General features: G+C 55.8%; 1 protein-coding gene across 2 annotated transcripts; it reads left to right on the top strand.

Annotated features, from left to right (window-relative positions):
• The first annotated feature begins 7518 nt into the window (after positions 1–7518).
• Positions 7519–25137, top strand: LAMP1 (lysosomal associated membrane protein 1). Of its 2 annotated transcripts, none has more exons than XM_045081261.1 (9): positions 7519–7729; positions 13166–13284; positions 14901–15117; positions 15249–15407; positions 21525–21715; positions 22330–22455; positions 23467–23533; positions 23611–23781; positions 24158–25137. In XM_045081261.1, the coding sequence occupies exons 1-9, from the start codon at positions 7678–7680 to the stop codon at positions 24295–24297; spliced, it is 1242 nt and encodes a 413-aa protein (XP_044937196.1). In that variant the 5' UTR covers positions 7519–7677; the 3' UTR covers positions 24298–25137. The 2 variants fall into 2 exon arrangements, with proteins under 2 accessions (XP_044937196.1, XP_044937195.1); XM_045081260.1 differs by having other exon boundaries at positions 7533–7729; positions 13163–13284.
• Positions 25138–25830: the final 693 nt, after the last annotated feature.

The raw sequence follows: 25830 nt of genomic DNA, 5'->3' as shown, positions 1-25830 counted from the left end.
TGTTTGTGTTAGTAGACCTGGCATGTTTTGTGTGGACGCCAAATGCTTGCCGGCGGTCGCGGTGTCACAGACCCCCCCCCGGAGCCAAGGCTCAGCACCCGGACTTGGTGCCCAGACCGCCCGGCTCCTGCCCGCACGCCCTGCACTCCCAAGTCCCCACCCCAGTCACCGTGCCGATGGTGGCTTTGTGTTCTGCTGCCATCTCTGCTTGCTCTGCTGACGAAATGTGTCGCGTCCTGTCCTGTCGCTGGGGCGGGCCATGTCCCAAGCACCCGCCTTTGCCTGGCGGGGCCCCTCGCAGCCCTGCCTGCCGCCCCGACGCCCTGCGAGAGAGCGCCTGGGGGAGGCTCGTTCCGGACCCCTGCCTGTCTCCTGCTCCGGGTACTGGACTGCCGAGGAAACTAGGCCCCAGTCGTTTCCTAAGAACTGTGAAGGCTTTGTAAGTGTCCAACTTCAAAGTCCACTGCCATTTTGTAACCAACCTGTTGGACATTTTTCCCCCCAAATTTTGCAGTCTTCCAGGGTGCCTGGGTCGCTCAGTCGTGAAGTGTCTGCCTTCGGCTGGGGTCAGGATCCCGGGGTTCTGGGATCAAGCCCCACATTGGGCTCCCTGCTCGGCGGGAAGCCTGTGTCTCCCTCTCCCTCTCCCCCTGCTTGTGTTCCCCCTCTGGTTGTCTCTTTATCAAATACATAAAATCTTTTTTTTTTTTTTTAATTTATTTGACAGAGAGAGAGAGAGTAGGCAGAGAGTCAGGCAGAGAGAGAGGAGGAAGCAGGCTCCCCGCTGAGCAGAGAGCCCGATGCGGGGCTCGATCCCAGGACCCTGAGATCATGACCTGAGCCAAAGGCAGAGGCTTTAACCCACTGAGCCACCCAGGCGCCCCATAAAATCTTTTTTAAAAACTTTTTTTTTTTTTTGAAGTCTTCTCTGCAGAGTTCTGGGTGCTGACCCGCCGACTCTGTTCTGGGAAGTGCTCACCCTCCCGCGCACGCCCCACGTCCCTCCTGCTCTCAGAGAAACGCTAAGCAGACGGCACGAGCCCTGCAGCCTCCCTCGACCCTGCCCAGGGTGCACTGCTGTGTGTGCTTTTGCATTGCACAGTTGTTTCTGGTTTCCTGAGTGCCTGAGCTGAGTGGCAGACCGTCTAATGGCCACGGGATCTAGTCCTGTGCCTCTGAGGCCCAGTTTCCAGGTTGTTGGGCTCTCGGGCTTGGTAAAGGGCCGTGCAGTCTGGAGCTCCGGCTCCATGGCTGTGTGTGCTCACCGTGCCGTCTCCTCTTGATCTGCCTTCCGGGCACATTGGGGTCACGGGGTTGGCCTCGGCTCCCAGCTCTGGCGGCACTGTCCCTGGGCTCCACGCATCCATCTTGAGGAGAGTTTTCGGGCACATGAGCCCTGCGTATGCAGCATCTGGTGTCCGTACACATTCAGTGAATACCAAGACACTGCCGCGAGACAGGAGTGTGGATGGAGCCAGAGAATAAACATGGGTGTGGGTGCCAGGAACCAAGGAGGGGGTTTGAGGGAAGAGAGGGCCCCTGCACCAGCAGCTGGGAAACGTCCAGCTTTGGTGTAACCAGGGCCCCTGCTGATGGCACAGTCAGCGGCAGGTGGAGGCAGCAGCGAGGCAGCCTTTCCTCTGGGAGAGGACATGAGCAGGTGTGCACCGACTCGTAGGAAGGGGCTCTGGGGGAGAGGGGCGTGTGTGTGTGAGCGTGTTTACGTGTGCCAGTATGTGTGTTCGTACACATGCGTGGTTTTGCTGAGACAGGTCACCATGAAAACGTAGTCACAGACACAGGTAAGTGCAAAGCCACAGGCTCAAGACCGGAGGAGACTTGTAAGGGTTCTTGTCACCAGCGATGTACGGATCAGGTCCACTGCTTTACAGGCTGAGACCTGGCACTCTCCCGCGCACGTGCTGTTCTGGGTCTGCTTCTCCGTGATGGAGCACGTGAAGCGCCAGAGTCCGTGGAGAGATGGTTTCGGGCTGCAACTTTGAAGTCAGATGGCTCAGGGGTCCGAGCCTGGCTCCGTCTCCATCCGGGTGCTCCTGCGAAAACGACTTAGATTCTCTGGACCCAGTTTTCTTGTCTTCTTGAAGAGGATAATGCTAGTCGGCTCGTGGGTTGGTTCTGAGTTACCGTGTGCGAAGGTTCTCCTGCTCCATACTGCCCCCACAAAAGGTTGAGTGGGGTCGATGCATGTCACAGATGAGATCTGCCCACAGGAGGGCAAGGAGATGCGGACGGGGATCAAGAGCAGAGACAATTCCCAGGCCGAGAACTCAGACCGACGTCTGCATCGTCCACCAGACGGGCGTGGTAAGTAGGTACAGCAGGCAGTGAGAAATGACCCACCACGAAAACTGATCGGGAAAGCCGGAGTGGCCTCATTCAGACTAAGCACCCCCAAGGGACGAAGAGCCGCCTTTAGAAAGAGAAAAGACAGACCTGTCCCCTTGAACCCTGACCCCACAGGCCTCCAGGAACATAGCTTCAGAACACACAGAGCAAAACCTGACAGAGCAGAGAGGAGCAACAGGAGACAAACAAAGCCGTGCTTGTGGTCGGGGGCATCAGCACCCGACAAACAAAATCTGGGCAAACCCAAAACATGATCAGCCAGTTACAGGGATGTGCATCAAGGGAGGCCTGCGGTGGGACATTAACAAGCCTCATGTCATCTGACCACAAACTAAATTAGAAATCTAACAAAGATAACTGTAAATAACTAAATGTTTGGAAATTAATACGCTTTTTCTTTTTCTTTTTTTTTTGAAAAACTTATTTTTAAGCAATCTCTACCCTTGGCGGCTTGAACTCACAAACCTCAGATCAAGAGTCGCGTGCTCCACTGACTGAACCAGCCAGGCGTCCCTAGCAATACACTTCTAAACAAATAATCCAATAATCCTAGCATCAATAGATGATGTAAGTAAACGGCACACCTTTAAGTAACCCGAGTCAAATAAAATTAGAAAATATTTTGAGTGACTAGGAAAACACACCATGTAAAGGTTTATTTTAAAAAACAACTAAAGAATTACAGGAAAATTTATAGCTTCAAACGTTTACATTAAAAATGAAAGGTTTAATTAATGTTGATGTAAGCATCCACCTTTAAAAACTAGAGAGGAACAACTTAAGACCAAAATAAATGGAAGGAAATAATAAAAGTAGAAATTAAAGAACTAGAAAACGAGCAGATACAGAAGACCCACAAAACTGAGGAGCCTCTAGTCAGACTAGCTGCAGGAGAGGGAACGAAAATTGTGGATACCAGGACTGAAAGGCCATGGTCGCTGTACCTACGGAGAAGGCTGTGAGTCGTTCACACTGGTAAAAAGTGGTATGGCCACATTCCCTGAGATTCACAAGCTGTCCAGATGGACACGGAAAGAAACAAAGCAGTTCAATCTGACATTTTAAATCTTTCAGAGGGAAAAAAAGTAAAAAAATCAGAACTGGAGGGTGTACCTGGTGAATTCTACTAAACTTTTAAGGAAGAAGCAACACCTATCTTAGAGTCTTTCAGACACACAGGACAGGATACCTCACAACAATTTTATGAGTCCAGCATTATCCCAGACAGAAATATTACAAGAAAAGAAAATGACCAGTAGCTCTTCACCAAATACTAGCCATTTGAATCCAGCAATATACAAAATCCGCAATACACCAAAACCAAGTACAATTTGGTGCAGAAGTGCAAGGTTAACTTAACATTTAAAAATCTAAAAAAGAAATAAAAACATAATCATCTCAAAAACAGCAGCATCGATGACATCAAACACTGTTGACTTAACTCCCAGCAAACTAGGAATGGAAAGGAGCTTCCCTAAGCCGGGAAAGGACATTTGCAATCTACGGACTGAAGCTGACATGCTGAATGTAACAGACTGAAAGCTCTCCCCCCGCAGCCAGGACAGGCGGTCGCCGCTGCGCTGAGCCCGGAAGGAGAAAGGAAACGCATACAGGTGGGAAGGAGATGTAAAGTAGTGGTCACACGGGACAGGAGCGTGTGGGTAGAACAAAGCTACCGCTAGAGCAGGTACGCCAACCCAGCCAAGTCAGCAGAGGTGGCTAAACCAAGGTCCGCTCTATTTGCACATTCAACCAACAACTGGAGAATGAAATTCAAAGGTGCAACCCCATTCACAACAGTATCCAGAATGTGTGGAGTGCCGGAGTTACAGACTGCACAAAAACACAGACGCCGGAAACCGTGAAGTATCGCTGAAAACAATTCAAAGAATCAAAGAGCTGCGTCAGGTCAGGGTCTCTTTTCCCCTGATGGGTGCGTTCAGTCCCACACACGAGTTCCGGCAGGGTCTCCTTCACACAGCGGTGAGCTCGTCTTAGAGTGCATATGGAAGTTGAGTCAAAGCAACTTGTGAAAGAGCCACTGGAGAGCTAAGTGTCCCTAATTTAGAGACTCGCTCTGAAGCCAGAGACGGACCCAGATGAGCCGAACGGAGCAGGAGCATAACCACGTGCAGCTGCGCCACCTGCAGCAAAGGCGCCAAGGGAACTGAGGCTTAGTCTTTGCATCAAAGAGCTGTCCATCCGTGGAAGGGGAGAACTCTGATTTTTATCTCACACCATCCCCAAAACTTAACTTGATCATGGGCCCAATTGTAGAAGCTAAAAGCATAAAACTTCTAGAAGAAAACATAAGAAAAATCATTGTAATGTTTGGAAATGCAGAGATTTGTCAGGACACAAAAAGCATGAATCATGAAACTAATATTGAGAAGTTGAATTTTAATTAAATTTAAGTTTTGCTTTTTGAAAGATACTATTAAGAAATAAAAGGGCTAGCCGCATCATGGGAGAAAATGTTGACAAGACAGGGAGGTAGCACATTCAGAATACAGTTTAAAAAACACTTAGAATTCACAAACAGCAATAAACTTTAAAAATGAGGAAAAAATTTGAACACTTAACCAAAGAAGACCCATGAATGGCGATGAGCACATGGAAGGGCCTTTCCATCTCGCCAGTCCTCATGCCGACTAGCACAAGACAATGACACAGCTATCGGAAAGATGGGGGACACCAAGTGTTGACAAGGCTGTAAGGATGGGAGAGCTCTGACGGTTTCTTCTTGAACATGCACTCCCTGAAGACCCGGCTTTTCCACCCCGAGGTGTTTACCCACTAGAAATAAAAGCCTTGTCTGCCCCATGATGTGGGTTTGGGTTTTCATTGCAGCTTTACTGGTAACAACCCAAACGTCCTTCTGCTGTGCACAGGTGACCTCGTGGTCCTACAGTGGGCCCCGCTCCATCTCTTCTGAGCACCATTGTGGGTTACAAATGTTGAAATATCAGTGTTGATTTCAGTTCCCATTGTGTCTCCACTCTTAGGAAAGGGCTCTGGTTAACCACATTTCATTTCTCAAACGAGCACATGCCCTAGGTGACGCCACCCCACACCCCAGGGCCCCCAGGCCACGACCAGGTGAGTGTGTCGCTGGAAATGTGAACTTAATTAAAGCTACACAGTTACTCCTGCAAGTGACTAGGGCTGTGTGAGTTAACTCCGTTTTCCAAGAAAGCAAGTGTTTTGGTTCTTTTTTAAGAACCAGTTTTTGGTTCCTTTTTCATAACCGTCTGAAAGGAAGACTACCATGGTTGGAGTATTTCAAGGAATCTACCCAAAAGCTGTTGTCAGAGGTGTGCACAAGACGTGCAGTGGAGACGTTCTCAGTGGCATTATTTTAAACCGCAAACAAGCACCGGCAGTCTAAGTGTCCTAAAGGAGAGGGCTGGTCTTCATACGTGGGCGGGACAGGACTCTCGCTTCTCTCCCCACCGTGAGCACATGGTTCCCTTGCAAGCTGACAGTTTGCCCGTGTTCCTGACGTGTTCCTCACTGACTTACCCTGTAACTTAAATTAGTTTCCAGCCGTGATCTACTTGCCTTTGTACCATTACTAAGCCAAAGTAAGTATTTTTGAGGTATATTGGCAAGAGAATTGGGGAAGAGAAGTGAAAAAATCTTGTGTCTGGTAGAAAATGACAGCAGCATGGCACAGACCCAGCTGTGACGGATTGGGCACCGCGCAGCTCCCCGCCTCCTCCAGGCCTGGTGCTGGCCACCCTCACCCTTCTGCAGGGGTCCGCCAGCCGTTGTTGGGCAAAGGAGAAGTGACCGGTATCTTACTCGAAACTGGAATATGACCAAATGGTGCAGCCCGTATGATGAACCACCGGGCAAGAGCAAAGGTCATGCCCCCGGCACACACTGCCAGTCCGGCCTAAACCTTGTTACCTTGCGAATCTACTGTTTATTCCCAGGACTGTCCGTCTTGTGAGGCTCCAGGCACATGGCAGTCCCGGCATCACAGGGTCCGTCTCACGCCCGCTTCTCATCTGTAACTTCTTTCTCCCCGGGGCCACCTGCAAACTACCTACTTATTTGCCCAACAGCCCTAACCAAGGTAGTTTTAAGAACTAAGTCCTGCCCCTGAGCATGAATAAAGAAAACTGGTTTAGAACGGAGTCTGGAGGCTGGTGGGGGGACACCACTGTCGCTGGCCCTGCCGCCGTCCTCCGCGGCGGCCCCTCGGGCAGCCTGACCGGTCAGAAGCTGGACCAGGAGGCGAGACGAGCCTACTACGAGCAAGCACGTGGGAAACTGGGGAAAAGCCGCAAGCATCGAGGACTGTCCGGTGCGGGCAGTAGACACATGCGCCTCTCGAGCTCGAGGAACACCTCCAGAGGCGGCGAGGGCGGAGGCCCCGGTGGGGCAGCAGGACGGGCCGAGCAGGAGGGGCCGGGAGCCCCGGGTCTGCGGAGCTGCGCGAGCGAAGCGGGGCGGCGGCCGGAGCTCCAGGCCGCGGTGAGCGCAGACCGGGGAGCCTCTGGGGAGACCAAGGGCTCGGCCCGGGCGAGCGCCGGGGAGGCCCCCGGAGGCTCCGGCAGCGGGGAGGCCGCCAGCTCGTCTCCCGGGCGGCACCAGGCTCCGGCCCCGCAGCAGCGACGCCCCGCCCGTCCTCCAGCAGGATCACGGCCGGCGGCCACCTCCGAGTCCCCTTCCGCCGCGGTCCGCCTGCAGCTCGGTCCTCCGCGGGGCCGACGGGGATCGCAGCGTCCAGTCCGCGCGTTCGAGTCCCGCCTTGCTCGACGCCGCGGCCGCAGGAGCCCCCGGTACAGTGCCGGGCCCCGAGGGAGCAAACGGTCCCTGTCGAGGCTCTCGGGCGGCCCAGGTCGGCGCGGGCCTCGGCAGGGAACCGCCCCTCGGGCCACGCGTCTCCTCCGGCCGCGGAACCCCGACGCCCCTGCGCCGCCCCCGCCCTCTTTCCGCTTCAAGCCGGCAGGCCCCTCCCCGGCCCGTAGCTGGGGTCACGTGGAGCCGCGGTCACGTGCCTTTGGATCACGTGCCTTTGGGTCACGTACGAGGCGGGCGCTGGCCGGGGCGGAGACGTCGTATCCTCGCGCTCTCGCGAGATCCGTGGGGTCACGTGACATCGCGGGCGCGGCGCAGACTCACGTGACGGGCGCCGCCGGCCGAAGGGTCTCTCGCTCGCCGCGGGCGCCACAGCGGCCTCGGACCGCGGGACGCTCGCCCTCACGCCGCCCCGGCCCGCCCGCCCCGGCCCGCCCGCCCGCGGTCCAACCGCCCCCGGCCCGCTCGGCTCCCGCTCCGGCCTCGGCGGCCCTCGCGCCCATGGCGGCCCTCGGCGGCGCTCGGCGGCGGTCTCTGCTCCTGCTGCTGCTCGGTGAGGGCCGGGCCGGGCCGCGGGGCGGGGGAGGCGGGCGGCCGGGGGAGGCCGACCACGCGAGCGCCGGCCGGGGTCTGGCGCGGAGCCGTCCGGCCGCTGCTGGAGGACGTGGGGCCAGAGGTCCGCGGGGGCCGCTGCCGCCCAGCGTCGGCGCGTCGGGTCGGGAAACCCGCGGCTGGCGGGGCTCGGACAGCGGCGGGGGCGGCCGGGGCCGGGGGCGCGGGGCGGCGGGACCCGCCTGGGCCCCTGTCCTGCCGCAGACGCGGGTCTCCCCGGGAAGGGCCGCGGCGGGCGACCCCGGCCTCCTAGAAGCCGTCCTGGCGCTCTGGGTTTCCTCTCGGTCGGGCCGGGGCGCCTGCGGGGCGTCTGCGGGGCGGGCGCGGGGCGGCGGGCGCGGGGCGGCGTCCGGCCTCACAATGGCCGCGTCGAGCGCGGGGCGCAGAGAGCGCGGCCGTGCGGGGGGTGCCCGGGCGTCCCCGAGCGGGGCGTCTCCGCGGGAGCCGGGGCCGCGCGCTGTCTGTCGGGGGTCACTGCGCGCCGTGGTTTTAAGTCTGTCGAGGGGCCCTTGATGAGGCTCCCGGGGGCCCCTTCGCTGCCCGCCAGGGCGGGCGGTTCTCCCCGCGGCCGCGTCTGGAAGACCCTCCGCAGGGGCGCGGGGACGGAGCGGACGTCGGGCGCCCGCCCGCGGGTTCGCGCTCCGCCCCTGGGAGCGGGGACGGCGGCGGCGGATTCCGGCTCCCGCGTCTGTTCGGCCCGTCGCGCGCCGCGAGTGGCGGAGCCGCGCGAGGAACCGGGGGGCGGCCTCCCTCGGGCGGCGGACCCGGGCTCTGCCCCTGCCCCTGCCCGGCAGGCGTGCGTCCTCCCGGCGCAGCGGCTGGAACTCGGACCGGCAGCGCCGCGCCTTCTCGAAGGGCTCGCGACCTGGGGAGGGTCGGAGTTCGGTGTTTGCAAACTCGCCTTGAAACGGCAGAGGAGCGGCCTTGGTCCCTGCGTGCTGCCGGCCGGCAGAGCTGTGGGTGTCCTGAGCTGGCCGGGGCGCACTGGCTTCCTCCGGGCTCTAGATTCCGTTGAAATCCAACTTTTGGAAAAGGTACATTCCTTGGGATTTAGATCCTTTTTTTTCCTCGAAGATTTTATTTATTGATTTGGCAGAGACTGCACCAGCGGGGAGCTAGGGAGGGGCAGGCCCGGGGCTGAGCAGGGAGCCCGCTGTGGGGCTTGTTCCCGGGATCCCGGGATCCTGACCCCAGCTGGAGGCCGGCGCTTAACCAACGGAGCCGCCCAGGCGTACCAAGGGTTGTGGTCTTTTTTAAGTGTTGGTTTTGATGCAGAATTTCACCAGAAAGCATTTTTTCTAAAAAGATACTTCAAACTTCAAAACTACACATTCTTCGTACATTCACAATTAAGTGATTCTTAAAGCTTCATTTGTGTTTCAGTATTTGGTAGAAAGCAAAACCAGGGGTGAACTGAAAGTGTCCAGTACTTGGGATTAGGTGGCGTTGCATAATGTGACTCTTTAAACCGCTGGTGTTAACTAGACGACTTCCTTCCCCTTTCCCGGTAAAGAACCGTCACTTAGGAAGCTTGAAACGTTTTATTCTGATTAGTAGTATTCGTGATTGTGGGACTTGGTCAGTTGCTTAGGTTGGTGACCAGATTCTTAGCTGTATTTGAAGTTGAAGTGCTCAGGGTCCATGGCCTCGAATTCCTGTTATTGGACACTCCCGACTGTCTGCGTCCAGAGGACGTGAAGGACATTTCCGTTGTGCTGTGATCACTTACACGTCTCCCTCATCTCACAGCCCATCTTGTGCCTCCCACATAGCAAGTCCTCCCTGCGAGCGCACAGACGCCCCGGGTTACAGCGGCAGTCCCTCACCAGACGCGCGAAAGTCAGCTCTTCGAGAGTGTCTGCACCCGGGCCCTGCCTCTGTGGATTGGGATTCCCTGTGAGGGATGGAACCGTGGTCTTTTTTTCTTCTTTCTTTAAATCTTCACAGGTGATTATGTATTACTGATTAAGAAAAAAATACTGGGTTTAAAAGCATCAAACCAAGGCAGACTAGAAGTATTTCTTTAAAAAAATATTTTTGAGATTTTATTTACTATTTGAGAGAGAGCACGCATGAGCAGGGGGACGGTGGGGGGAGAGGGAGATAACAGAATCCCCGCCCTGCAGGGAGCCCAACGCAGGACTCAGTCCCAGGACCCCAGAACCATGACCTGAGCCAAAGTCAGATGCTTAACCCCTCTTACAAGAACTTTAATGTAGAAGTTCATTGATGTGTTTGTTCGGAGGGCAGTGTCTTCATTTCAGAAATGAGTGTTTCACAATTGGAAACCTATTGCTGGCTTGGCAAGAGTTGGAGAGAAAGTGCGGTTGGGATGTGGCACCAGTTCCAGATTACTCAGCATCACTAACTAGCTAGCTGTGTGACCTTGAGCAAGTCAAGGACCCTGTCTCAGTGTCCGCAGCTGTGCAAGGGAATCCTGACCGTGTTCCCCTGTTGCCCTGATAATTAACTGCGGAGTGCTTAGAGCAGGGCCCGGCACGTAGCAAGTGCTGTTAAATCAAACACTCTGCGTTTTGTGTCACATACTGAGGAGTCCGCGATGAACTCGGTGGTTGAAGTCTAAATAGTTCTATCGAAATAAATGTCGGTGCGCGTGAAACCGGTGCTGATGCTCTGCACACACGGGCTCATCTACTCTGATAGCCCCAGCGGCTCAGCACGCCTGTTCCAGCTCATAGGCGCACAAATGGAAGGCAGCAGTTGCTACCGGCCCAAGGTCACACGACTAGTAAGTGATGGAGTGGTCTCTCGTAGTCCTGCTGCTGACAGCTGACGGCTGTGCTTGTTTGAGAGAGTGGGGGCACTACCAGTGGAAGTGTGCGGAAGGAACAAGCCAGACGTGCTCCTTCGCACGACCCCTGGAGACATGACCAAGTCCATGCCCGCGGGGAGGACTGCTGCGATTAGCCATTGCCAGCGGGCCGGGGGCTGGCTTTGAAGAGGGACACCCGCTCCTCATCACTGCAACATTTTCATTCATTGAAGATTTTTTTCCTTCTTAAGCAGCTATCACTGTTACAGATTTTTTTTTTTTTTAAACACCTCAGACCATTAAAGGTCTCCGGGGTGGCTCAGTTGGTCAAGTGTCTGCCTTTAGCTGAGGTTGTGATCCCAGAACCCTGGGATCGAGCCGCGCGTCCTGGGCTCCCTCTCAGCCGGGAGCCTGCCTCTGCTCTCCTCCTGCCCCTCCTTGCTTGTGCTCTCTCGCGTTCTGTCTCATCTCTTCCAAATGAATACATTTATTAAAAATCTTAAAGAAAGAAACTTTTGACCATTAGCATACAGACATTTAGGGTTTTATGTTCTGATGCTCTTGTAGAGCTCTTTTTCTTGACTGAAATCTGGCTTCTGGGGCTAAGTTTCTTGTTCGAACAACTGAAAATTTCTGGATCCCTCCAGAATAATTGTAGGTATCTAGTGCTGGTAAAAGTTTAAATTTGTTTTGGTAGCACTTCTTTTACTTTGAAGGCTTATATCCTCAGAGTATTTACTAAGTGAAAAGATTCTGTGTTTAAAAAGTTATTTAACGTTAAGTATATTCTGATGAAGTGCTTTGAGTCAGTAGAAAGTGTTTTGATGATTTCGGGAACTCATTTGTGGAAGTGCAGCGTGGTAAAAAGTGGTCCGTGCATGATCCCATGCGAGGCAGCGCCCTGCCATGTCCGTGGCGTACACGCAACCACGCGTGACTCTGCTGTAGTTAGCCAGCCCCGCAGACCTGTGAGGGCCTCAGGCCCAGGAGAGCCTTTGACCGGTGCACGAAGTAGCCCATGTACACCTGATCTGGGTCAGTGTCTGGTGTCTTCCTGGCCTCAGCGCACGGGCTTTAACACGCTCTGCTCGCCGGTGTCTCTCTGCGTCCCCGGGACGCTTAACCTGTCGTCTGAAGGCATGAGGAGGATTTGTTTGGTTTTTGAGAGCCTTTACTGAGTCAGAAACGAGCTGTGGCATTTTCTCTAGGTTTTACAGTGGAAATTCATTTATCAGAGTTGCCCTCAGTTTAGTCTTAGCTGAATATTCTGGGATGTAGGTTAAAATTCTGCAAAGCAAAACAAACTGCGCAGGTTTCTTACTTGCCCTAGTTGGCTTCGTTCTCGTGCACCAGCTTCTTGTGAACACAGAGTTCGTATTTTTCGTACCGCAAACTTACAGGAAGGTATGTGGGGTTTCTGGCTACATCTCGCTTTGTGCCTGAATAATAGTTGACTTTAAAGATTTTATTTTGTGAAAGTTGGAAGGGTAAAAGAAATTGTGTTTGTTGGAGTCATCCACTTTGCTAGGGACAGGGATTTTAGAATGCAGAGTTACGAGTGTCCGCGGAGAGTGTGCCTTCAGAGTGTGCCTGAGCCACATCGACACTCGGAGTGGCCAGCGGATAGCCAGAGGGTGTGCAGGGACCGGCAGCAACAAGGAGGGAGGGCACGTCACTGCTGAACCCTGCAATGCGCGCTGCTGGCTGCCAGCGGTTCGGCTTTAGGACGAACGGAAACACCTGTTTCTGCTGGCCATGGAAGCTGAGCGCACGGACACACGCGGCTTGGAGGAGTCAGCTGCTGCTCCGTGCCTGGGCCGGCGGACGCCCACCGATCGCCTGCTTGGGGTGGTGGGTGTCATGAAGTCAGACGTGGCACGGACCCTGAGAATTTAAGGAGGAAATAGCCATCATCACTGCCGAGCTGGAGGGATCTGTGAGAATTTCATTCTGTCCCCTCCTTCTGGGGGTATAGCAGCCCTCCCTAGACATGGTGACCAGTGTCCTAACATCACATGGCCACGTCCAGGTTTTGTTGAATGACTTCTTGAGAAGCTTTCTGAACTTGGGCCCAGAGCTCGGATCTGTGAGCCCATGGCTTTTCCTGCCACGCCTGCGGCCCATGAGAGGTAACACGATCTGACTTTAAATAGTTTAGGACGGTGGCACCGGATAGCACCAGTTCTCCCACAGGCTTCTGCAGGTCAGTATTTAGGCTGAGTCCTGCCTCCGGGACACAAGCGCGTCTTCCGGAGGCCCTCTGAGGACTGAGCCTGCAGCGGCGTGTGCCCAGGGGTGACTTGGGAATTTCCAGGTGACCTCTCTCCCCATCAGTGTCCTGACACCAAGCATTAAAGAGCTGTCAGCCAGGTTGGCAAGCTCATCGATGGACTCAGAGTTACCATTTCCAAACTCATATCTAGGAGAGACAGGACAGAAGACCCAGCTGAAACCAGCCTGGTAACCCGTGTATCTCTTTCTTTTAAGCAGCCCAGTGGTGTCTCTTAGTAAAGCCCATTGTTGCCACAGCTAGAGGCAACAGAAGCACCCACTTGTATTTTCACAACTCTCTTTGGCTATTTCTGTCTTCCCTGGAATTAGCAGGCCTCGTACATGGCGCAGCGGCGATGTTTGTGGTGAAGGATGCCAGCGGGACAGCCTGCATCATGGCCAACTTCTCCGCTGCCTTCACGGCCAGCTATGACACCGGAAGCGGGCCTAAGGTAGGAAACGCCAGGGCCTTCGTGCAGTGTGTGCGGTGTGTGTGAAGGTGTCTTTATTATTATTTTAAATAAGCATTTGGAGAAGGACCTCACCGTAACACGGTTGGCGTGTGCATGTACCCCACTGGGCCGTCGCCCGTGCTCTGTGTACCCTGAAGCTGCAGTCGTGACTAGTAAGCCGTCCTGTCCTCTGCTCTCACTGTCCGGTAGGAGAGTTGTCCCAGACTTGTGCACGATTCCTCTGTCTGGTCACAGTGCTGACCAGCCTGGTGTGCTGGAGTCCCCCTGGGACCCCGGACGTCTCACACACTCTCGGGCTCCGGGCGCAGCTGTGTCTGCTGTTTGCCGAGCCGCCTGCGAGCCCGGTCCTACTCTGAGATGCTCCTCAGTTGTCCTCTTAAAGCGCCTTGTACTCCTGCAGGATTAAAAAAAGGCCTTTTGCATTTGTCCATTTCTCACAGGCTGCATTTGTAGATCTTTCTTTGTTAATTACTCTGGTGGACATTTCACTTGTCTGTGTAACATTGACTCTTAAATGTATCTCTCAACCAAATATTTTCAGTTCTTTGTTGAAACCACAGTTTTTTCCTGCCCAGCCCCAATGTTGACAGCATCAGATCATCTTACTGCCACCGCGGGATGGTGGAGGGGGCCCCGCGTTGGTGGGAGGGACAGAACTCCTTTGGAACACTCGGGGCTTTGTGCCACACGGTCAGGCCTCATCAGCTCGTGAGTGCGGTCCTCCACATGAGCGTGCTTGCACCCGAGAGAGACGGTGTCTGGGCAGCTTCTGTACCGCAGAAGCCTTTCAAGTTACAGAGACGGGTCCAAACACCTCTTGTGGTTGTTACCACTATTTTGTGTTTGGATTTTTTAAATGTAATTGTGATCTAGATTATGTTCCACAAATGGGATCTCCCTTGTGCTGCAGTGTGCCCTCCTATCACCGTAGCTCCGTCACCTCATGGAGCTGTCATTTCTTGGAGCAGCTTTAGTGGACAGCATTGCTGCACTTTGGTTAGTCGGTGCAGTTCCTTTGGGGGGTCTCTGGGTGGTTTTGTAGTGGTTCGTGTTGCCTGCAGCGGGCAGTTCAACAGTTCTGCAGCAAACACCCCCTTGTCTGTGTGTAAAGTACAGTTGACGCACAGTTGTGTCAGTTTCAGGTGTGTAACTTCGTGATTTGACAAGTTTATCCATTATGCTGTCTGTGCCCACTACACATGTAGTGGTCATCTGTCCCGTGAAGACTGACTTCTTCGACATTTTTTAGCAAACAAGTAGTAGTGGTTTTGTCAAATAAAAGTAACACAGCTTACTTGAAGCCTGATAAGAAATATTTCAGTGTAACAACATGACTTTAGTTTTAATTCTGCTGTGAAGTTGTTATGTTAGCAAAGAACGTTTGATTAATTGTCAGCTTTGTCTTAAACATTGCTTTTCACGTACCGACACGTAATACTGATTTTCTTTATGTTTTTATTTATGTTAAAAACGAATGTGCTAACGGTGGCGTCTGAGAAGGGGCCGAGGTCCAGCCTCCTGAAGGCCGGTCTTTGGTGTGTCTGAATCCGTTTTGTGACCTGGGTTCTGACTGGGTCTGTCATCCTTTGCTCTAGAACGTGACCTTCGACCTGCCGTCCGATGCAGCCGTATCCAATAGCAGCTCCTGCGGCGGAGAGCATGCGTCGGACCCCAGTCTCAGGATCGCTTTTGGAAGAGGACATGCACTGGCCCTCAATTTCACAAGAAATGCAACACGTTACAGTGTTGGGCTGATGACTTTTATTTATAACTTATCTGACACACAGATTTTCCCCAATGCAAGCTCCAAGGGTAAGAACCCAAACCGACCAGTTATAAAGTTAAGAAAATTGGATTGGAGAGTATCTAATATTTCAAAATTTTTAAAAATGTTAGTACTTTAAGTAGTTAAAAATTGATTTTTTTTTTTTTTTTAAATACAGGTACCCAGACTGTGGGATCTGCCACTGACATCAGGGCGGACATGAATACCAAGTACAGATGCGTGAGCGCCGATCAGGTCCACATGCACAACGTCACCGTCACACTCCGCGATGCCACCATCCAAGCGTATCTTGCCAACAGCAGCTTCAGCAAGGAAGGTAGGGTGCTGCCATTGACCGGGGTGCCCAGTCCCAGCTCCGGTGGCTGCTCACATGGCTTTGAGCCCAGGCCTGAGGAGGACGCGTGTGTGAGAGCTCGTGCAGCCAGGACTGAGCTGGGGGCTTGCGCTAGAATTGCTGAACGTGTTTTTCTCTGGAGAAGGTAACTTTTTAGGTGAGGTTGGACAGATACTGATTTAAAAGGGCAAAGCAATTGCATCCTGTCAGGGTCACAAGATCTCTTCCCGTTCAAGCCAAGTGTGTTTCGACCAAGACCTAGGCTTAACTTCTGTCCAGCTTGGCGGGCCGAGGGGCAGATGGTGGAAGGATCTCGAGTGCCTTTTGGGGAGGGGGTTGGGCAGATGACCCACCAGGGAAGCACCCGCCAGCCCAGCTCCACTGGTGGGCTCTGGGTTCCAACAAGACAGGGCCCCAGGCCCCCCAGCTCTGTGGTCTTGGGTAAGGTGCTCAGCCTCGTTGTTTCCCTCCCTTGTGAAGTAAGAACAGCCCATGTTAGCAGGTCCGTCAGGTTGAGATGGAAATTTAGGCCGAGTGCTTATCTCAGCGCCCAGCTCTGAGCTCGTCGTAAAGCGTGTTGTCATCCGGCTGTGACCGCAGAAGGCTCTCTCCTCAGTCCTCCAGTCAGCTTCCAAGTTGCGGTCGTCGTCTGGAAGGGTGAGGGGCTGATGGCCTTGAGGAAGCCTCCTTCCTCCTGGTGCATAGCCGAGCTCTCGCGAGCCTTGGGTTGCGGCGCCCCTGTGGTGAGACTGGCTCCTCGGAGGTGCTTGCCGGCCTATGACTGACGTGCACCAAGTCACTGCTGCCGAGGGGCGTGACAGACTGGTTAGCGGTCTGTGCAGTTGGGTGCGGCCCTCCTGAGAGGCCTGTCTGCTCTGGCCTGCAGAGGCCATCCAGCTCACCTCCGGTTTCTCTAAGGCCAGTAAGCTAAAACTGGATGTTGTGTTTATCAGTTCAAAGTGAAGAAAAACCAAAAGAATGTTTCACAGCACATGAAAATGGCGCGAAAGTCAAGTTTCGGTGCCTGTAACAAGTTTCTTGCAGCACTGCCCTGTTCGTTCACACACCCGTTTCTACGGATGCTTTCACGCTCCCATGGCGGAGCTGGGACGGCACAGCCACCAGACAGCCCCAGAATCTAGAACGTTTGCTGTCGGTGACTGGGAAGAACACGTGCAGCAGTGTGCGGGGAGGGGCGGGAGGTCTGTGTGCCCTGCAGCGGAGGAGACGGGCTAGGCAGGCACTCTCTCCACGCCCATGTCGGGGTCGCCGTGTGTGTGCGTGTCAACCAGCAGGCTCAAGTGTGCACGCCAGCCAGCACCTGCTCAAGCGGAGGAGTGACCGTGCAGGGCTTTGAGTCACGCAGAATGCCTCCGGTCTCCGGGTGGTGGCTGCGTTTCGTCCCCAGCAGTCTTCTCCCTTCTGCCTGGAGCAGAACGGAAGCGTGGAAACTGCCGAGGCCTTGGGAAATGAGAGCGTCCGGGTTTGCTGGCTCCGTGCAGTGAGCTCACTGCTGCCTGGGCCGCTGGTGGTGGTCGCGGGGGGGAGCTCCTCATCTCCACAGCTGGTTTTCTTCTGCTTGGAAAGCTTCTGGCCACAGGCCGAGATGACCTGGCCTCCCATGTGGGCTGCCCCGCTCCTGGGGCAGGGCTTGGTTTCTGGGCTAAAGTCACACGCGAGAATGTTGAGAGGCTAATTTCTTGTAAGGTTATTTTGTTTTTTGAATAGATTTTATTTTTCAGAGCAGTGTGAGGCTCCCCATTAAACAGCGAGTGCAGGCTTCCCAGAGCCTTGTCCGCACACGCACACAGTCCCTCCCCGTCGCTGTCCTGCATGTCGCTCCCGGCAGGGGACGTATGCGCGTGATTCCAGATGGAGAAGCTGCCAGAAGGAGGTGGCTCCTCCTGTGCCTGCATCCCTGCCGCCGGCCTCGTCTTTGGAGGCCTTCCGTCCTGTCCTGCAGAGGGCTGCCTGGGGGGAAGCTACCTGCTGTGTCCTGTGAGCTGTTGATCAGAAACCCGCTCACAGAGTTCAGCCTCACTCCCCACCCCCCTTGTGTCCCGTGGTTCATCAGAGCTTGCTTCCATTTTATGTTAAAGCTGCCTCTGCTGATCAGTTTGCTTGGGAAAGGAGACGCGCTTCCTCTGAAAGACGCTGGAGCGCTGTCCTAGTGATTCCGCTGGGAAGAGGGGCTAAGAGGCATCCCCGAGATGCACAGTGTCCCGTACAAGTTGGCGTGCCCCTGTGACAGGCTGGCGGGCTTGGTGAGGTCATGGCACACCTGCTTACTCTTCGTTGGATGGGAAGGAGTCCCCATTGGGCTTTTGGGCTCCTGTCCCTATCAGGTCACATTATCTACAGTCACCCCCGATCAGTCTTTACCTGGCGTGCTAAGAAACGAAACCAGCAAACAAAAAATATGGCGGAGCTCCAGGGACCACCTCTATTCCCCCCACGTACCCCCAACGCCGTGATATCTTTTTTATTTTGGGGGATGTGGACCTCCAGTAGCCTGGGGCCTAGTGACTGGGGAAGTTCTCAGAGTAGCCGGGGAGGAGCTCCAGAATGGGTGTCTGCTCTATGGGGAGGGGCTGCACCGTTCCCAGAAATGACCGCGGCACGCCTTGAGCAGCACAGGTGAGCCGTGCAGGCCCACTTTCTCGCGGTCCTGCTTCAGGACGTGCGGCCCGGTTCTGTAAACATGTTCGCACACTTTCGTTTTCCTCTACCTCTGTGGGAAGAAAACAGTATGCAGTGTCTATACCATACAGAATGTGTGTTCATTGGTGGTGTTATTGGCAAGGCTTCTGCTCAGCAGTAGGCTTTTATGATTAAGTTTTTGGGGGAGTCAGAAGTTAAAGTGGGTTTTCGAGTTTGTGGGGGCCGTGCCCCTCCCCCATATCATTTAGGGTCAGCTGTAGTTGATGACCTGACCTGAGCCATACTGAAGCTCTGCTGCTCGCGTGTCCCACTGTCCTCAGCTCTCTGTGAGCTTGGTCTGATCTTCGGAGAGCCTCCTGGCTAGCCAGCCCCTGTCACACCACTCTTAGTCTGTGCTGCGGTTTGTGACCGTGGTGTGCAATCCAAGGGACCCGTGTCAAGCAGGAGATTTGATGCAACTCTCACTCGTATCACGACAGCATATGTGGCTTCTAGAAGTATTTGGTTTCTGTTAAAATTGAATCATTTATCTCATTTTGTGCCAGTTCTGTTTCTTTAGTTCCTAGGCACAGTTTTTTTGTTTTTGGTTTTTTGGTCTGTTACCCAAATTGTAAGCTTCTTCAGGGAAAAGATTCCCTTTTACATATGTTAAGTATATTTTGTCTTTTTGTAGTTTGTTCTACTCATAGATTCTTCATTAAGAATTGTTCCATAAAGGGGCGCCTGGGGGGTTCACTCGTTAAGCGTCTGCCTTCAGCTCAGGTCGTGGTCCCGGAGTCCTGGGATCGAGCCCCGCATCGGGCTCCCTGCTCCCCCAGCAGCCTGCTTCTCCCTCTCTCACTCCCCCTGCTTGTGTTCCCTCTCTTACTGTGTCTCTGTCAAATAAATAAAATCTTAAAAAAGAGAGAATTGTTCCGTAAAGTTAACATCCAAACATTAGTAAATTTTCGGTCACAAAAACCCATGTAAAGTTTTTATTTGATGAACTGCGGTGTCGGGTCAGGCTTCTGCGGCCTCGCTCGTCTGCAGTGTGGTGTTGTGGGGGCCTGGACCAGAGACCCTGGTTCACTCTGCCCCTTCGTGTGTGCTGTCTTATCGGAGAAGCCTGTGCTTGACCGATTCTGGTTTAAGTATCGCGCACAGGCCCAGGCTGCCGAACGGTCCCGTCAGTTTCGCTGGGGCAGGTGAGCGCCGAGGAAGCAGCATCTGTTCTCCTCTGCGAGGGTGGTGGGTGGTGATCGTTCTGGTCAGTGTGGAGAGCTCTGCCTGGAGGGGGCAGGGGGCGCGTTCCCCTCTGTGGGAGCGGCCTTTCCCGCCCCAGACCCGCAGAGGGTTTGTGTTCATTCGTCTTGGCGTCTTGAATTGTGGTGCATGATACCTGTGGACGCCTCTGGGACCGCTCGTTCAGAATAGGGACTTTTCGGTGTGGTTGACCCAAGTTCACGTCCCACCCACTCCCGCCCAGTTGGGCAGCATTTCTCCCTTGGGAGTGACTCCCAGCGTGGCTCAGGGTGAGGGGCTGCTGCTCACGTGTCCGTCCCCACGCGAGCCTGAGCACGCGGGCTTCCCTGGAGGTCGGCTGCTGGTGGGTCGTCTGGGGCCTCCAGGCCGGGAGCCTTTGAAAATCACTGCACGGGGCTCGTGGAAGGGCGCGCAGCCTGCGCTTCTGGGGCCCCGGGTCTTCCCAGAGGCGGCTTCACGCGCGGGTAGCACTTAGCACACGCCGTGCCTCCTACTTAGATTTCCTCGTCGTGGATGGCGCGCTCCGCGAGGAGGGCTATCGTTCTGCTCCGGGACGGGCTGTCCGGAGCGTGGACTTGGCATTTGCAGCAGGGGGAGGAGCACGCTGTATCCGTGCAGATTCCCGCGGTCCGGACGGTGCGCCGTCCGTGCTCCCCGGCTGACGTTTTGCACCCCGTGCTGTGAACACCGTGGTCGTGTGTAAAAACGCCGGTCAGAGCCGTGGAGGTGGCTCTCCCCCGTGCGTGTCGAGGGCAGGATCAGGAGGCCACCTGTTCTCACTCTTGCTGTTGCACAGTTAATTGTGTCATGTGTGACCCTTTGTGAGGTACTGAACCGCGCAGCTGTCACCCGAGCCTACGGCTTAGCTCTGGCGAGAGGCGGGCGGCGCGGCCGGCACATCCCGAGGGGGCCGTCTCCTGCGGCGTTCGTCCTGCCACCACGGGCCCAGGTCACACCCGGTCCGTGGCGCTCTTTCCATCTTCCCCCTCCGGGCCGGAAAGGCGTCCGACTATACGAGATTGTGTCGTGTGAAGACGCGCCGCGTGCGCGGACTTTCCAGAAGGCGTGGGGAACCACTTCTGTGTCACAGTCTTCCTACGGGTGAACTTTCCCGTCTCCCCCCAGCTCGACTGCCCCCAGGTAGATGGGCTGTGGAGGAGGAAGTGGCAGAGAGCCTCCTTTGAGCTTGACGCAAGAAGCGATCCGGTGCTTGGAAGTTTGGGCATCTTCCCGGTGGGCGCCGTGGCCCTGGGAGCAGTGGGGGCAGGGCGGGAACTGGGCGGCAGTCGTGGACGTTCTCTTCCGAACTCCTCCGTCATCCACAGAAACAGGGTGGTAGAACAGCTCAGTTCAGGACTGACGGTCTCCCGGAAGCGCCGAGGACTGTCCAGTCGGGTTCAGAGAAGGAGCAGTCTGTCCGGGGTGCACCTGGAGAGAACGTTCATTTATCTTGCTTTGGTTCCGTCTGCCCTGGCTTTGAATATAGATTTTTGTTGTAAATCCCAGATTAAACTGCTGAGATCTCCTCGGGGGGCACCGTGTGCCCTCTTCCAAGGCCTGTCCTGCTCCGGCTTCCCTCACTCCTGGATGGCGGTTCCTTCCTGGGAGTTTCCACCCACACTTGACAGGGCCTTCTCCCTGCCTGTGGGTGCCTTCGCCCCTTCTTGCTCCAGATCACCCCCGCAGCTGGCTGACTCTGGTGCCTGGTCTCAGCGCTGGTCTCGTCCCGCAGGGACCCACCAGACGCTCATTCCTCTAAGGCCCTCCTGGGTTCGTCTCCCACGGGCACCGTGCTGACACCCCTGGCTTTGCCTGGTGCACGTTACTGGGGCTGTCTGTGTCCCTCCGGAGCCCGAGAGGTTCCCGGCGGCAGGTGACAGTTAAGGTTTTCTTTACTTCACAGTACGATGGCAGTTGCGTCGTGCAGAGGGTTAGGTCTGTGAGGGCAGGGCTGCCCAGAGGCTGAGCTGAAGGAGCGACCAGTCAGAGCCATGGTGCGGTGGCAGGAGTGAGGGTGGCCCCGTGGGACGGCGGCGCCCACCTGTCCTGTCCATGCAGCGTGCGTTGGCACGTGCCGTCCCTGGGCAGATGGAGAAGTCACATTCTGCGTACGGGGCTCGCTGGGCACCGGCGGGGCCGCCGCTCCCGGTAGCTCTGAGAACCGGGACTTTGTCTCTCTGCCTCTTGTCTGTCCAGAGACGCGCTGTGAGCAAGACGGGCCTTTCCCAACAACGGCGCCGCCGCCGCCGCCTCCCACCCCTTCGCCCTCCCCAACGCCCGAGAGCCCCTCCGTGCACAAGTACAACGTGAGCGGCGCCAACGGGACCTGCCTGCTGGCCAGCATGGGCCTGCAGCTGAACGTCACCTACAGGCAGGAGGACAACACGGTAGGCTCAGCCCCCGGAGCCCTCTCGGTGTGTGCAGGGTTGGTCCGTGAGCAGCAGGACCCCGCGTGTGAGGCTGACAGGTCCCAGCTGTGGTCGGCTTCTCAGCCACGGCCGGACCCATCTGTCCGCACGCAGGGCTGCTGCTCCCTGAGACAGAATCAGGGAGTGGTAGGGGGTCCCCAAAGCGGAAGACATGTGTCGTTTGGCGTATTCTTTGGGACAAGTTTACTGATCCCTAAGAGAATGTTAAATTTCGCTTTAAACTTCACTGCTCCAATCTTTTTCTATGCTTTTCTTTTGAAATAATGATTCTCTCTGCTGGTAACCACGTCTTCAGACTGTGCGGGCTTGTGATGGGTGTGAAGCCTGCGGCTGTCCGAGATGGGGCGGAGGGCCGGGTGGGCGTCCTTGTGAAAGCGCAACAGGAGGAGCGGGGCAATGGTTTTGGAACCCAGAAATCTGCGCTAGAGTGAACTTCAGATGTTTTCCTTCTGCTTTTGTTTAAAATGATTGTGGCCTTGAAGTTCCTGTTTTAAGATTCCTTTTGTCCTTCCCAGAGTAGGAGGAGCCGGGGCAGGAACCCGCAGGGTAACTCCTCTGCTTTCCTCACTTAGACCGTGACAAGAGTGTTCGGCATCAACCCCAATAAGACCACCGCCGGGGGGAGCTGCGGCCCCCAGCTGGTGACCCTGGAGCTGCGCAGCGACAGCGTCTCCCTCCTGGCCTTCCAGTTTGGAATGGTGAGGCTTCCGCTCCCCCGCAGCCTGGAGGCTTTGGTGTCAGAACCGGGTTGGGCCGCGCGCGCTCTGCCGCCCGCTGTGGCTCTTTCTGCGTCCCCTCTGGCCTGCTGCTACGCGGCGGCGGGGCCCAGGGCCCTGTGCGCTGGCTGGGGCGGAAATCCACAACTCTGCCTTTGTGAGGAAGGGGAGTCTGCTTTCTCTGCTGCCTTTTTTTTTTTTTTTTACTGGTGTTTTGGACCCTCGCCCGCACCCCCGTCCTCTGTTTCCGTGAGGAGCATCTTGGCTGGTTCCCCACACGGCAGATGCGGGAGCAGCCCGCCGCGCTCGGCCCAGCCTCCCCCTCACGCACTGTCGCCCCCTGGCACTTGGCTGCAGGGCAGCGGCTCTGCGTCCCGCCCCTTCCCTCCCTTAGGCCCGTCAGGGACGCGTCCTGTGAAGTTAGCGGAACCACACGGGGGAGGAGCCGTGCCCTCGGCAGGCGTTGACTGCACACACCGCAGATGAGCCAAGCGGCCGTTGGGTTTCTGCTGATAATTTTTTTTTTTTAAAGGATTTTATTTATTTATTTGACAGAGAGAAAGATCACAAGTAGGCAGAGAGGCAGGCAGGGAGAGGGGGAAGCAGGCTTCCTGCTAAGCAGAGAGCCGGACGTGGGACTCGATCCCAGGACCCTGAGATCATGATCTGAGCCGAAGGCAGCGGCTTAACCCACTGAGCCACCCAGGCGCCCCTCTGCTGATAATTTCGACGGCATTGGGAAAAGCCTGCTTTTATAGACTAGGACTCTTGCAGTCCCTATTTGAGCAGAGTCTGATTCTGTAAAAAGGTCTCGAAGGAACAATCAAGATTTCATTCTCAAGGGACATGGGATGCCTTTAACAGACGGCGTACCCCACAGCTTCATGCTGGAGCTAGGAACGCAGGCTCCGGTGTACCCCCAGACGACCCTTCAGGTGGGACGCTAGCGCGGGAGTCTGGCGGGTGGTTCAGGGCTCTTGTCTTCTCTTTAAGAACGCGAGTACAAGCCGGTATTTCCTGCAAGGAATCCAGTTGAATATGACTCTTCCTGACGCCAGAGGTGAGACCCGCATAGCACACCCCCCACGCCGGCCCGTCCAGGCGCCCCAGAGCACTCACTCTGCCCTGCCTTTGCAGAGCCCACCTTTAAGGCCTCCAACAGCTCTCTGAGGGCCCTGCAGGCCTCCATCGGGAATTCGTACAAGTGTAACGCTGAGGAGCATGTGCAGGTCACGGACGCCTTTTCCGTCAACATCTTCAAAGTGTGGGTCCAGGCTTTCCAGGTGCAAGGCGACAAGTTCGGGTCGGGTGAGTAGCCCCGAGGTCAGCGTTGCAGACTCCGCACGGGCCTGCCGGCTGTGCTGCTGGGTGGGCAGCTGAGGCACTCAGCAGAGCGGACTCCCCTTCCCGCATTGCCTTGCTTTTGAGAGGCCCAGCGTCGCAGATGTGGGCACAGAGTGCCATGGGAATGGAGGTCATGTTAAGAGCTGGCACGTGTCTTCCCCTGTGAAAGCAGGATCTGGGAATGCTGGCGCACGGCCTGCAGTGTCCGGGCGGTGGTCGATGAGCCTGTGCTGTTCCGTCCTCCCGGCCAGGCTATGGGCAGGGGTGGGGCGGGGGGGTGGGGGCTGTGAGGTCGCGCAGGGACAGCTGGCACGAGCGTGTGCGCTCCCTGTCTCCGCAGTGGAGGAGTGCCAGCTGGACGAGAACAGCATGCTGATACCCATCGCCGTGGGGGGCGCGCTGGCCGGGCTGGTGCTCATCGTCCTCATCGCCTACCTCATCGGCAGGAAGAGGAGCCACGCTGGCTACCAGACCATCTAGCGCGGCCGCGAGAGGCGCGACCGGCCGCCGCCACGGGGCCTCTGCTCGTTCCCCTGAGCTTAGATGGGTGTTAAGGGAGACACACTTTCTCGCAAACTGATTTTCAAATCTGCTTTATCCAATGTGAAGTTCATCTTGCAACATTTACTATGCACAAGAGTAACTCTGAAATGACGGTGTTAATTTTGCTAACTGGGTTAAATATTTTGCTAATGGTTCAGCGTTAATATTTACCAAAGTAGAACTTTAAGGTGGGGAGGGTCAGAGTGCTTTTCTGAGAGGGCACTGGCTCTGCTGTATTTGGCTTTTTAAGATTCTGGTGTTTGGCTTCTTCGTTCTTGACTGAGATTTTCAGCCTTGCCAAGGAGGGTCCCTGGTCTCGACCTCAGGGCCTCTGAGGAGGGTTGGCTAGTGTTAGGCTGGTTAAGAAACTAGTAGAGAAAGATCTTAAAACAGAAGTACTCCAAAAGGTGAAAATCTGGAACGCTTCAATTAAGCTGTAGAAGCCAGGACAGGCCCGGCCACCTGCCCCCAGGCCGTGTGGCTCAGTCCTTGGGCACGGGCGCCACCGCGCCTCCGGCCTTTCCGTGCTCTGCCACTCGAGAGCCGGCACTTTTTTAAAATAGATAAATGGGTGTTATTTTTATTTACCTTTTTGTACAGTGATTCTCAGTCTTCTGTTGGAGGTCCAGGGTGAGCCTGTGCCGCACTTGTGTAAACACTGGGTATCGCGCTCCGCTCTACCCGCTCGCCGCTCCGGCGGCTGTGCACGGAGGACCCTGCACGTCGCGCGTTGCTGTAACAATGCTAATAAAACGTGTCTTTCTTTCTTTGTCTGGACCTCGTGCTTCTGTCTGCTCTCACGCGAGGTCTCGACGAAGAGGGGCGGTGGAGGGCAGGTGTCTGCCCTGCCCCCAGCATCCCACCCACACCACGAGGACGACCCTGCGGCCCCACTCGGCCCCACCCCTTCCGACATGAGCCACCTTAATCTCCCCCTGGGTGGTGGCCGCAGGAGGCCCCTTCCGCTGTGCTCAGCGCTTTCAGAGCAGGAGCTGAAGCCTAAGGTTGGTTTTAATTTTTCTTTTTAAAGCAAAGACCTGTGCCTTCCAAGGATTCGTGGACCTTGCCGATGGAGACTGAGGCTGACGCCAGTCTTCCTGCCAAGCAGCCTTGGGACCACAGCGTCGCGGAGCAGCGCCCACACACCTGCACCCGGGGCCTGCCCCAGAGCTGCTTCCTGGGAGGGGGTCGGGGCCACGCAGCTGCTGTGTGTCAGGCCTTGCTGGGCAGCTGTGCCCACCGCACGCTGGTGAGCCCGCACTGGACTGAGCCACAGGGGGCAGCCTCCGGGACTCCGCAGACTCCGGTCACCTGCCCTAGCCACCATGTCCTCCCTATGAGAGCATCTCTGCGTGCAGTTTGGTCCCAGTGCAGTGTCCTCTGTGACACCAGGGAAGCGCCGGGCCTCTGCTGTGGCTGCGCTGGGAGCAGGGACAGCCGGGCCCTTGCCATGGCACAGCTGCCATCACT

Source organism: Mustela putorius, unplaced genomic scaffold, assembly GCF_011764305.1.
Source record: "Mustela putorius furo isolate JIRA1106 unplaced genomic scaffold, ASM1176430v1.1 tig00000551_pilon_pilon_pilon, whole genome shotgun sequence".
In the NCBI taxonomy this organism is placed as follows: Eukaryota; Metazoa; Chordata; class Mammalia; order Carnivora; family Mustelidae; genus Mustela; species Mustela putorius.
Note: the sequence above shows the minus strand (reverse complement) of the source record. Positions and strands in the feature narration are given on the sequence as shown.

What these genes read in the sequence shown, in the direction of transcription:
- LAMP1 (XM_045081260.1), top strand. Translation starts at nt 7,678, where the DNA reads ATGGCGGCCCTCGGCGGCGCTCGGCGGCGGTCTCTGCTCCTGCTGCTG. An exon ending in ACACCGGAAGCGGGCCTAAG is followed by an intron (nt 13,285 to 14,900) that starts GTAGGAAACGCC and finishes CCTTTGCTCTAG; the next exon opens with AACGTGACCTTCGACCTGCC. An exon ending in TGGCCTTCCAGTTTGGAATG is followed by an intron (nt 22,456 to 23,466) that starts GTGAGGCTTCCG and finishes CTTCTCTTTAAG; the next exon opens with AACGCGAGTACAAGCCGGTA.